The sequence below is a fragment of the Manis javanica genome, chromosome 2, assembly GCF_040802235.1.
Source record: "Manis javanica isolate MJ-LG chromosome 2, MJ_LKY, whole genome shotgun sequence".
Classification (NCBI taxonomy): Eukaryota; Metazoa; Chordata; class Mammalia; order Pholidota; family Manidae; genus Manis; species Manis javanica.
The window spans coordinates 159,898,178-159,911,497 of NC_133157.1; the positions used below are offsets into that span (position 1 = coordinate 159,898,178).

Here is a 13,320-nt window from a genome sequence, read left to right on the forward strand (position 1 = left end):
GTAAAAGGAAGAAAGAATTTCAGAAAGTTAAATGATGACTCATTCTGTTTTAATCTCCTAGAGAGCAGGTAAGATAACATCCTAATTTCAATATTTCCCACAAAAGGGGAATTCACACCTTCTTGGTTCTCAATAAATGTTGAACGAAGATCTGTATTGTGCAATGCTATACAAAGATTGAGAAGGCTGAATACTGAAAAGACCACGGTTTTCATGATCAAGACATCCCTGGTTATTGTTCTGTATTGTAAATTTCCAACTTTTCAGTTTTAAGGAAAAAAAAAGACAAAGACCTTCTCTGAACCTAAGATTAAGGCACATCCAATATTGCCTCTAGGCCATGTGTTCTGCTGGACCATAAATAAAAATATGTTTGTTTTTCTCAAATAACATGTTATCACTCAGCACTCTGTTTCTATAAGTGTGGGTATGTTTAGGGGTGTTTGTGATCACGGGGTGTGTAGACCCCCAAGCGGCCCATCTATGGAGAAGATATGAGTCCAATGTGGGGGTGCACACAATGATACTAAGCAACTGTCAGAGCCTTGTGCTAGATGGCAGATGGTACCCCAGCCGCATCATATAGACATAACATCTAGTGGAAAGAAGGAAGAGGACAAGAACCCTATGTAAATAAAACACATCCAAACCAACACTCTTCAGTGTGACTGACACAAGGATACATATATGGCCAAAAACCTTAAGTAGAATGGGTGTCTCCTGGGATAGAGAGGGAATAATAGGAGAATGAGGGTGAGAGGCAAAAAACAAGGTAAAGACCTTGGAAGGATCAGCGATAAGGCATGTGACTGATTCACACTTTGCAGTGGGCATCAGAAGAACAAAGGGTGTATATAATGGAGGCAAAGAGATTTTTGCAATTCCCAAAAAACTAAATGCAATAAAAGGCTTGCACAGAAATCACTGAGGTGACTGTATAGGTTTTACATTTATTGTGATCTTTGATGAACAAAACAATACAGAAGTAACATATGGTGTCTATAGTAAAATTCATGCATATCATAGAGTCTACTAATTTGAGCCTCAACTCAAAGTGACATAGGATATGTTGGGAACAGCAAGAAGGGCGGGGCAATTTATTATGGTCACAACAGTGCACAAGGCTCCCATAGGTTCTCCCAACACAAGAAAGCATATCAAATGGTAAAGCCTAATAAAATACTTTATTGTTTAATGTATTACATATTATATAATTATCAAGCAGGAGTCCAGTACTAACATTTGTATTCTAGCTCAGTAGCTATATTTTATTGCTCCTTATCATTAAGATGTGTATTCTAGCAAACTGGTTTTCTACCCACTCAAATAATGACAGATAAAGTCCAACTTGAACTTATTAGCAAAGATATTCCCTATACATACTGACTGGCAGAAAATATGAATAGAAAGATGCAGTTAACTTTTATATAGAATGCAGAAACCATGATTTCATATGGAATGGAATCAGAATAGTATTTCTGCTTCTTCCTCACTCTTTCCAAATTGGAAATTAGACCCAGTAAGTCATGCAAACTGCTCACAGGAAGCCCTAATCCAGGCATGGTTTACTAATGCTAAGGGCTAGTGGGTTTTTGCCTTTACTGCTGTCAACACAGAATTCCATCTGCTATGCCTTTGTTCTAATTGCTCTTTTTTGAACTTATCTTGAAAAGAACTATGATTATCTTCATCCTCTGTCTCAGAGATGATTTCCATCTTCTGAATGATGAGTTTAATCAGCTCATGCTGTTTTTCCAAAAGAGAATTGAGATCTTTGAGCCTATAGGGGACATACATATTTCATGAATTTATATTCAATTATCCTTCCAGCCCTTGAGTGCAGAAAGGACTAGGGACTAGAAGTGTTCTGTATCAGATTAACATTGCCCAGGTAGTCATAATCCATAGTCTAAGGAATACATATTATAAAGTTTAAGTGATTTTTCCTAAAGGTTACACTGTTAATTTATCACTGGTTTATTTTTGTCCCCATTTTAAATATTTACACACTGTTGCACAGAAAGGTTAAATGACTTTTCCAAGGTCATACAGTTAGTAAATAGTTGAGTAGGGCTTTGAGAGCTTGGCTGAATTAACCCTAAAGCCTCATGCTCAACCAGTGTGTACAATGTAGCTTCTCTGGGAACCTCAAAAGCTTTCAGAGCTTGGATGTATGAAGTCAGATGGCTCGTGGAAAATGCAGATGAAGACACTGATTGGAAAACTGATTAGTGAATTACAGTAAATAAGTTACTGGGTCTAAAAAATGTCTCATGATTCTCAATATACTACCAGCATCAGTCAGTTAAACCATGACTCAATATATGACATAAACACAAACAGGCACTATAACTTGCACATTATTTAAGCATTTCGAGGTCTCAAATACAGATAAAAAGGAAAAGTACATACCGGTATTTCTGCTTCAATATTTCTATTTCTAAAGCTGTATCGACATTTGGTATTTCCTGTCTTGTTTCATGGGTGCAAAAGATATGAAATACATGCTATGGGATAAAATATTAATAATTACTCAAGTTGAACTCAATGCAGAAACTATTTCTTAAACAAGTGCTGTGATTTAGCTACTGATCCAGACATGCTAGCACAAGTATTCTACGACACAGCCAGGACCCTCAAGGAGCTCACAGTCTGCTGAGAGAAACAGACATGTAAAGAGCTATAAAATGAAGAGCTATAAAATTATACATACATACATATTATAATAGAGGAAAGTACAAGATATATAAATAATATAGAAGAAGGAGCTGACTGGAGTGGGTAGTTGTCCAGGAAATGGTTTATCTGAATCATTTTGTATTTTCTCATGAAAAATGTCCATCGTAAGTGTTGGCATTCCATACAGAGTTAGTTGTGTGTTCTCTAAAACTGCTCTGTGTCATTAGCCAACACAAGTGAATTTCACATGGGGAAATTTCTGAAATGCTGCTTTTGTAGTTTTTAAGTGTCTTTTAAAGCAATGGTGGACAGGAGAGGGTCTAGGGCAGATATGAAATGACTAGGAGCAGGGTGATTCCAGGAGTGTGGGCCAAAGACGACCTCTTGCACAGGCCGCCCAGAAGCCAATGGAGCCAACACGGCCGAGCGGGGGTGAGGGGTGAAGAGAGCGAGCAGGCAAGTCCGATGACATCCTGCACAGACACGGAATGTTGCTGACATTAACTAAGAAACTTTGGAGAAGGATGAGGCCTTCCCCCCTTTACCCTGTGGGGCTGTCAGGAGAGAATGAAACCATGAGGAGTGAAGATCACGAGTTTGTTTTGCACATGCTGAATTTGAGGTACTTTTGAGACAGACCAGTGAAGACCAAGGAGATATAGATGGATATTGGGGCCTGGGACTCACAGGAGAGCTCTAGGCTAGACAATCAACTGCTGAGCCTTCGTGTTTTGGAAGTAATTGCAACCATGGATATGAGTGAAATCATATAGGGAGATAGTGCAGAGTTAGAATAAAGCCCCTAGGCCAATACTTGGATTGACTTTATCGTTTTGTGACTCTGCAATGGAAAATTAAACTACAAAGAACTCAGAAAGAATATTCCTAGAGATAGGAGGGAGCCCTGACACGGTTAGGGTTAGCATCTGCACTTTTGACTCACTTCAGTCCTTGTTCTATTTTAATACAAGGGCCTGTGGCACTTTGTATATTTTGTACACTGTATACTCCCCATGCATGTGTGTGTGTGTATCTGTGTATATCTACATGTGTGTTCTAGGTATTATCTATATGTCAGTGAACATGTAACTAGGTAGAACAAAAAATATACCTGCACTGTAACAAAGATACTTACAGGGTACAGCTGTCCACTTACCTGTCTGCCCTCATGGGGACATGGTACATATTTAACACCAATGCAGTGCATCAACCACTGGAAGAGGGGAGCAAATGCTCCTCCTCCCATTTCCCATCAGTTTCACATGATGGGTTAATCATGCACTTGTTTAAAAAAGCCTATACAAGGGAACCCTTAGAAATAACATAAGGAACAAATGCCAAGCAGTATAACATTATTTATGCTGATATTTGCTACATACTTACTATGAACCCTCGACCATATCTGCATCTGTTGGGATACACGATGGCGGATTTCTGATCTACTTTGCGTAGGAACCAGAGTGGCAGCTTCTTCTCTAAGCTGGTATGAAGTTCCACCTAAAGTTCATTTAGGGATTTATTGATAAGAATTAGTAATGAGTATCTGGAATTCTTACACTGCACAGAAGCAATCGTTAGGATGGCGGATGGCAAACTGACTCCTGTGTCCTGGTTTATGCACAAGCAGCCCAGCTGGCCGAGTTCCCGTCCCTGCTAGTCACCTGCCCTTCCTCCCACCTTATTCCCTGGCAAGACAGGGGCAGCGATCTGCAGTCAGGGGTAAGTTGTTTAAAGAAGAAATTCCATTTAAGTGAGCAGGTGTTTACTGTTTGGGACTGTGACCTACACTGGGCATATAAAGAAGAAGGAGACTCAGTCTGTATTCCTGGAACATTACACCATGAAATGAGCACAACGGGGAAGTGAGGATGGGAGAAGAAGGCGGAAGAAGGAGGGCCTCCCTGGAGGGGTTCAAAGGGAAGCCACGAAAGGATTAGAGCTGGCACACCTGAGAGTATCTGTATGTTCTTCACGCTGTGCTACCAGGTGCAAAGTAGCTTACCCTCAACTTACCTTAATTTCTTTTTTAAGATATGTAATCTTTCATCTCACTTAACATTCTTGAGTTTATATTTACTTTAATGCTCATATTTTCTATTTTTCTTTGTGTTTGCCAAATTTACCTTTGACTCTTTAATAGCCTCTGTATCTGCTATTTAGCTATGTTTTGTATAATTACCATAGGAGTGAGATTTTGCTTTCTAACCTAAGACCATATGCTTTTTTATAAATGAACATTGAAGTGGTTTGCATGCATTAATGGTGAGATGGTAACAACTTCCCAGACCACACTGTTCAAAACTGTAGCCTCCCTCTCCCACGTAACACATCCCTTGTTATTTTTATAGCACCAGCTCCCACTGAACATATTACATGTCATTCCATTTTCAATATAAGTGATACTTTATGGTATTATGTTAACAATACCAATCAGATGTTATCTTTAAGTTTCTACAATAAATAACTTTCAGGGTTCCTTTTTCCCCCTGGGTCTTTAGGGCAATATGCCATTCCCTTTGCCGTATACATTGTTGAGAGGTCACATGTTATCACTCAGTTACTCAAAGTGGATTGAAAGAGATTTATTCAAGTCCAGTGTTTGCCAAACTATAAAGAAAAGGTGTCTTCACCTTGCTGTTTCTCTACATAGTTACTGCCAGATTTTCTTTCTCACAAACAGTCCCGGGGAGGATGGTAAGCAAAGACCCAAGTCCAATCTTGGTGGGTCCAGTGGGAGCTACTGGGTGTGGCTCCTCCGGGTGAAGGGAGCATCTTCACCTCCTCTAACAAGTGACTTTCCCACACTGAAGAGTAATGCTCTCCGTGGGTTTCTCTTTGTGATTTGTAGCATGTGTGAGAATGTTTATGAAATGTCTACAGCTGCCAGCCGGCCCTGGAGAGTGGGGATGCCAGTGTTAGAAACTGATCAAACAGGTCCAAGCCCTCCTTGAGGAACTGATAGTTCACTTAGTGTGCACATCGCCCAGCATGTGCTGTCCCAGGGACCCTTCTGTACTCACTGGTGTTTGAGATGGCTCTCAAACCACAGAAGAGGTAAAATATCCCTGTATGAAATGCATCACTGCCATCCCCTCATGCCCCAGTTCTGCTGTGGGCTCAGACAGAGGTAAGTCTGATGTAGAGAGTCGGACACAGATGTAGAGTTGCTTCAACTACAACTGAAGAGAATGGCTTTTTGGTTTTCAAGTCAATATTGTCCTTGACCCAAACAACAGGTAATACGGGAGTACTTGCTTTGCCTGCTTCTTTTTAAAGCCTTTGTACTCTTTTGTTCTGGGGAACGGATCAAATCTAATATATGTATAGTTTTCAAGAATATACTATATAATTTTCAAATGAACTGCAGTGACCCTGTAGTCTGGTGGACTTCTCCCTGATATTTTCTCATTTTTTTAAAAAATTTTTCCTGGTATTTTCAAGAGTTATTAGTTATGAAGTACTGCTGACCTGCCTACTAAGAGGTTTATACATCCCTTTTCTTCTCCTCGTCCACCTACCCGGAGTCCTTCCCTCCATCTTTGTTATGGTAATAACCAGTCGTTGGCCCTTCCTTCCTCCAATCTTTCCCCACTACACCAAGATAATAATAGATCGTCTTATATTACTTTTATTTTGTTCTTGTTCTTCAGAAAGGCTGATAATAATGTCCCACTCACTAACAAAAATTAACTTAAAGCACTTCATCATTCACTGCCCTTTCATTCAAAGCTAAGGTTTTTCTTTGCTGTTTCTGATTTTTTGAGAGGTAAGAACACATCTATTCATTTCTTCTTACTCTGTTTTAATTGGAAGTATAGTTGACACAGTATTATATTAGTTTCAAGTGTACAATATAGCATTCGCTGCTTTTAAATAAAGCCCTTTATTATCAGGAGCAGACTTTCACCCACCTTCAGCCCTGGGGGCCCTGAACCCATCTTTAGCCATCTCCCTGGGTCTGCCCTCTGCCCTTGGCTCCTGCTGGGTCCCTCCTTTCTGCACCAGCACCACTGCCCTTCCAAAGCCCATCTTGCAATGCCTGGCTTACATCCCAACTCTTCCACATAGAATTTCCTTTATTATTTTTGCATTTATTCTCTGCACCTGACATCTTACCACTTCATTTGTATATCTTTATATTTTAAATATGCCAAGATCTCTTTATAACACACAGCTTAGTCACAAAATGTAGAGTTTTAAGGATGGTTCTAAAATGACTTTGATGTTTAGTTGGTAAGCTCTCTAATTAGACTTATTTCACTTATTAAAGTCAAAGATCACATCCCTTTAATCCCTCTGGAGTCTCATGCTAAGTTGTACTGTGCTTTGCACATACCATATATGGAAGCAATTTTTTGAATAAACATAAGCTAATGTACAGCTGGCTGAATAACAGAGAAGAAAACCATGTGATAAATAAAAGTGAAGAGTGAGGAGAAAGCTGTATCTTAGCATGAACTTTTCTTTCTCTTAAACTGGCCTAAGTTTCTGAATGCATGTGTTCAACTGGTCCTCAGATATTTTCAAAACATCAAATATTCCCATCCAAATTTGAAATGTAACACCTCAAATAAGAGCATAGAAATAGTTTTTCAAAGTAGAGTAGGAAACTGCTTCATAAGATTCAATAGCAGGGACCTCTCCAGAAACCTTTGACTCTAACAAATCCTACCTGAAATTGTCCAGAAAAATGAAAGGGATGTCACAAGGGAACAGGCCTCGTGGCTGCAGTTAACTGTCTGCTAAAACACATGCCACAGGAAGCTTGTAATTTTGTGGCCATAATAGCAAGAGTTTCTTCAAACAGTGGGACTGTGACAAGGCAGAGTACCTCACACTTTGATGTTCTTGGTCCAGCAGCTCCACTGCCTGGTTGGCACCATGCTGACATAAACAGAGGGTTGGGCCATTTCTCCAATTCTCTACTGAGATTACTCTAGGATATCTTCTCATCACTTCTGATTCTCTGACAAGAGCAGCTTCACCAGAGAACATGCACCACAGGCACAGGATGTTGGGGTGCCTCTCAGTACTAAAACACCCAGATGAAAGAACTGTGTTCCAGAAATCCGCTATTCCTGTATATGGATAACTGGAATGGTGCTAATTTCAATATGTATTAAACAAATATAATACCTACCTGCATAGCAGTCCTCTTCAACAAGGCATGCTTCTGGACCTCAGCAATGTCACCAACTGCCAAACCAATCTGAAATACAACACAGCATTGAATCTTACCAGTTTAAGGGCTCACCTAAAAAGGCAGTAGGGTTTCTCTCTGGCTACCGTGGGGGAGTGAGCATGTAATGCCCTCAACCCACTTTGCTAACGCACCATACAGAAAACTGCAAAGCCTACAGATCTTTGTAACAGTGATGGCCACATTGGTGGGTCCAATAATCTTAAGTGTTATCATGAAAAATTAAGACACACAAATTAATCTGACATTCATTTTAATTTAAAATAAAAATATGCTGTTTTAGGAGAGGACAGGGCATGATGAGATAGCAGATGCTATCGGTGTTGTCATGCAACATGGTTACACACTGCAGGAGTTCAGCATCCAAGATATAAACAAGACTGACTTGACAACATGGAAAAGTTAAAACATTAAGTTGAGACAGTGAAGGAATTCATTTGTATTTGGCAGGCAGAAAAAGGTACACTTTAGGAGTGGGGGAGGCTCTGGTAAAAAAACTCCATCTAGAAATCCATGACTAGATAGAATCAGGTGAGGGAGGCTGTCAGCTCAGTTCTGCTCAGTCCAAATTAAATCAGCTTATAGTCACTCCTTCATTATTCAGTACATATTCAGTACCTGTCTGTGCTTACCAGCCTTCTGTATGCTGCAGCCAGAGAGAAAAAGCTAGTCCCTGCTCTCAAGAAGCTTAAAGTCAAGTAAATTCAATGAGATGAGGACTATGTCTAGGCCACCACTGTATGCCCAGCACTTAGAACAGTGCAGGATACATAGCAGGGAAGCAAAGTAGCTGCTGAACGAATGAACACAAGAGTATATATTCTAGGCTGTGCAATCCATCACTGAGAACCATACTTAGTCAGCAAGGAGTTTTTTTTCTGGCAGGATAATGTTTTTCTGTTTTGTTTTGTTTTGTTTTTTTTAGTTTGCAAGCCTTTTAGATGGGCTTTCTCTCTAGTTTAGTTTATATCAGACCCCATCAAAACCAACTACCTCATACCAGCTGCTTATCAACCCATTCAAGATACTTGATTGGGCTATGAAAGGATCTGATCTTATAAGTCACACAGTGGATCAATTATTAATATTTAGTAGTAGCTGACATTTACTGACTGCTTACTATGTGCCAAACCCTGTTTTAAATGCTTTGTATTAGCTCATTTCATTTTTACAACCACTTACAAAGGAGATTTATTATCTTTTTCTGATTTGTGTCCTCAAAATCATGAAATACAAAGAAGGGGCACCAATTCAGATCTAGGTAATTTCAGGTGTGTGTGGGTAGGGATTGGTTAGGAAAGTCCACCCAGGGGAGATGACACTTGAGCAGAGTGTTGAGAGCTTAGACAGAGCTAACCCAAGATGGGAAGGCTTTCCAGGAAAAGGAGCAGACTGTGCAGAGCCCAGGGGATGTGAACTCTGGCACATCCAGTAAATGAGTGGTGTGTCTGAGTAAGTCCTGACAAGTGGGGAGCTGGGTGGGATCTGGGTAGGATCTAGATCACGAGGACCCTTGTGGGCTATGTTGATGGTTTTAAACTGTACTGAAGCCTTTGAAGAATCATAGAAAAAATTTTGAAAAAGCCACTGCCCAGCCCAGCTTTTCCTCATCAGAACATCACCATGGTGACAATTTGCAGGGAGCATTAGACAGAGAAGTGAGGTGAGACGGACTCTTCAGGCTGCCGCAGCAGTATGAAAAGGAACCATGAGTGTGGAAGCTGACTGCAAGGAGGTGTGAGAGGCAAATGCTCCTGGAAGAACTGAGGAAGAGGGGAGAAAGTGGATCTAGAACAGCTTCCAGCGATCTGAGTCAGGTCATGAGGAGGTGCTACTGGACGGCAGCCACAGCATTGAAGGAAAGAGTGCTGTCGGCCTTGGCTCCGCCAGTTCCCATCTTCCTCTGGGATATGCGGGTGGAGCGCTCAGTGGGCACCGAATATGTGGACCGTGAGCATGGCATCAGCCTGTCCTACTTATAGGCAAAAGTCTCCTCTAGATAATTATCTTCCCAATAATAAGTGATTCAAAGAGAAGAGTGCAGCCTTTATGTCATTCTTTATTATTCTTAGTGCCATCCTTTATTTTTCTAGGTCATCAAAATAAAACTCTGGAGTTGTATCAAATAAGTGAATCAAAATAGTAAGAAGTCTGTATTATTATTTTTCTTCGCAGAAAGATGCCTATCACAGTCCCTGCTGCATGGTTAGACTCAGAAAAAGTATACTGAATATGTGCATGTACACATAAATGAATAAGGAAAAGCATGCACTGAAAAGCCAGCTAGGGCTCTCCGTGGACCTGGGAGCTACTTCTGCCTGTATTGGCCCAGGCGCTTGTGGCTAGAGCAGGTTCTCTGTGGCAGGGCTGATTCCTGTCTGCTGAGGGTGCCCAGCCTCTCACTGGTTTAGAGTGTCACTGGGATGCTGCTGATGTTCTCTGCATGAGAGGCTCTTCCCCACTTGAATCTCTGCTCAAAAAGAAATTTGAGGGCAGAGATGAGGTCTTAACCTTCACTCTATGCAGATCTCCACCTAACCTTTGATGCCCACTGCAAACCAAAAGAAGCATATTCCATTCCCCTATATTTCTGTATTCTGCTTTGTAGTTCTTCACAGCATGTATCCCCATGACAAGCATGGCATGGCAGTATGGTGCTTAAGGTAAGGACTGGGTGTGGGTGTGTTCCATTCACAGCTGTTGCTCACAACCCGGATCAGTGTCTGGCATTTAGTAGATTCTTAAGTATTGCCAAGAGCATATATTTTTGCATCCCCTTGGGCCTCAGGCTGTGCCTGGCATACCCCAAGTACTAAATGAATGTTGAAAAAATGGGTTTTATGGTAGTCCCTTTTTCCCTTCATGGAGAGAGATTAAGGAGGCAAAGAATAATTAATCATTGTTACCTGCCCCAAGTGATCAACAAACAGAAAACACAAAGTTAAATTACTTACAAGTAAATTCATGAGCACAATTGGGACAAACATTGTGAAGGCTATAAGTTGTGCAAAGGACAGAACTGGATATGCCAGTTCATTTCTCAGAAATGGCTCTAGGAAGGCATCATGATAATTGACATCTCCTAGCATCATGCTGAAGGTCTGGATTATGGAAAGCAATGGAGAGCTGAAAGCATCCTGAGAAAAGACGGCAAGGTCAGAACAACACGTAAAATGCATGCAGCAAAAACTATGCTTCCTGGAAAGTAAAATGGTATGTCATATTTAAAATATTATTTTACAATCATGGGCCTACAGCTACTGAAAGTGGTAAGAACTACTAATAAAGTAGTGGTAGTCATCAAAAAGATCTTTTAGAACAAATCATCATGCATTATACATAAACATTATCACAATGGAAAAAAGTCATTTAGTAAGACCATATTTTTTACTGCAATGAACATCATTTGAAAGCTATTACATCACATTTTTAAAAAACTATTCAAATATTATTGTTAATTTTCTAGGCCATTAAGACTTAAGCACAGACACTAATTACAGCCGCATATCCACCACTAATGCAACTGCCTCACCTGGAAACCCAGGAGGACGTAAAAGCTGAGTCCAAAAGCCAAAAGGAGGAAGATGAATACAATGGTAGACCTCAACAAAGTTTTCATGGTTACCTCCAACATAACGATGAAAATTCCACAATTTTCAAATCTAGGAACATTTTAGAAATTAAAAAACTTACTCACTTTTCATGTCAAATTGGATTCCATTCAGTGTCAGTATTTATCATGCACCAGTACTAGGCTTCCCAGGGGAGATAACTGAGGCCCGTTACTTTAACAGGAGACCTGAGAATCCATCAACAGTCAAGCCTTATTTACAAGCTGTTTGTCAAACTGCTTTGTTCCTTTTTTTCTTTCTTGTTAATGTTTACCTTCGTTTTACCATTTGACCACTGGATATTACTTTAGCCAAAGTAGGAGAGAAATGTCATAGCTTCCCAGTATCAATGACAATGCTACCAAGCGCTTGGTAAAGGGATCAGAGAGAAGAGTTGTGTGAAGCATCCAGCAGAGATTGATTAAATGAGCTCATGTCACCAAAGCCACATGTTACAGGACACATGCAATATGACTTAGACTCACCACCCTCATAACCGCCTGAGGTTTCCTTTTCCTCCCCCAGCAAAGTGCAGAGTGAAATGTTTGGGTAGATAATGACAGTATCATCCAGCCACTAATTTGTACATTTCCTTTGGCAAAGACAACTTGTTAATAGGAGGAGTCACAAGATTTTAAAGCTGAAAGGGACTTCAGAGATCACAGGAACTAAGCTCCCAGAGATGTCCGGTAACTCACTAAGGTCACTGATAACTATAAAGCCAAGGGAGTGGCAGGTCTGGACTTGTATTGGTGCCTCTTGTCCCCAGGCCATGGCTTTCCCACCATACCACATTCTTTCCAAAGGGCTAGGCTCAGCCCTCAGCATTGTGCATGTGGCACAGCAATGCAGACACTGTGCTGGGGAAAGCATGGTCCTGGGAGTTGGAAAGACTTGGATAAAATGCCTACATCTTGATTTAGCTGAGATCTTGGGCAAGTTACTTAACTCAGTGCTAAAACTTCTTCTTTTATGCACTACGAGTAAAAATATTTACCTCTGGTTATCATAAAGATTATATGAAATAACATTTAACTCAGTATTAGCAATTGTGGGAGACTGAAGAGCTTAGCTCTTTGTCCCCTCCAGAATTAGATTGTTTGGGCTTATTTTCTCTCTTATAACACTATTATTCCCCATACATATCACTTGATTTTGATAGATTTAAACTAAAGTAAATGCTTACCAAATACTAGGTAGAACAAGAATAACCAGTATTTTTATTCCCAGTTTTTCTCCACATTTATCTAGATTTGTCCAGACCAGTGGTTGTTGATCCAGGGTGATTTTCCCACACAGAGGGTTTCTGGACATATCTGGAGACACTGTCTGTTATCACAGTTTGTAGGGGCTCTGCTGACACTACTGAGTAGAGGCCAGGGATGCTGCCAAACATTCTGTAATGCCCAGGGCGGCCTCCACAATACAAATTCTCTGGCCCCAAATTTTTGCAGTGCCAGGGCTGGGAAATCCTGGTCTACACTCTGAACTGCAAACCTCCCTCCCCTTTTCCTTAGTAGTATGTTCAGATCTCTTCAGTCTAAAACAATTGGAAAAGGAACAAGCCAGTTGTAAGTTGATGGCACTTAGAGTAGTTAAAATGCCTACAGTACACAGAAATCACTCATGCTGGTCATACCTCTGAAGATACAGTAAGAAGTTCATCCAGTAGAAGTATATAGCGATTGCCCCACATTGCCACTGCACATAGGCTGGAACACCAACGAACAAGGGCAACACAAAAATGATGCTTGTTGTGTAGACTACCCATTCAACTGCATTGTTATGATCCAAAAAGTAATTGCCTTTCTGGGGTTGAAAACAATGAAG

The 13,320-nt window shown here is 40.6% G+C and overlaps 1 protein-coding gene across 3 annotated transcripts in view; it reads right to left on the reverse strand.

The window, feature by feature from the left end:
• Positions 1-935: 935 nt before the first annotated feature.
• TRPA1 (transient receptor potential cation channel subfamily A member 1) overlaps positions 936-13,320 on the reverse strand; it is a 44,772-nt gene continuing 32,387 nt past the window's right edge. For 2 of the 3 annotated variants that reach the window (XM_073229686.1, XM_036998285.2), the window contains 7 exons: positions 13,130-13,299; positions 11,412-11,541; positions 10,834-11,016; positions 7,820-7,888; positions 4,063-4,176; positions 2,413-2,507; positions 936-1,780 (listed from right to left, as the gene is read on the reverse strand). In XM_073229686.1, the coding sequence (XP_073085787.1) occupies positions 1,582-1,780; positions 2,413-2,507; positions 4,063-4,176; positions 7,820-7,888; positions 10,834-11,016; positions 11,412-11,541; positions 13,130-13,299 (960 nt within the window). In that variant the 3' untranslated portion in view covers positions 936-1,581. The remainder of the gene's footprint in view (positions 1,781-2,412; positions 2,508-4,062; positions 4,177-7,819; positions 7,889-10,833; positions 11,017-11,411; positions 11,542-13,129; positions 13,300-13,320) is intronic. The other variant, XM_073229687.1, reaches the window with a different exon arrangement.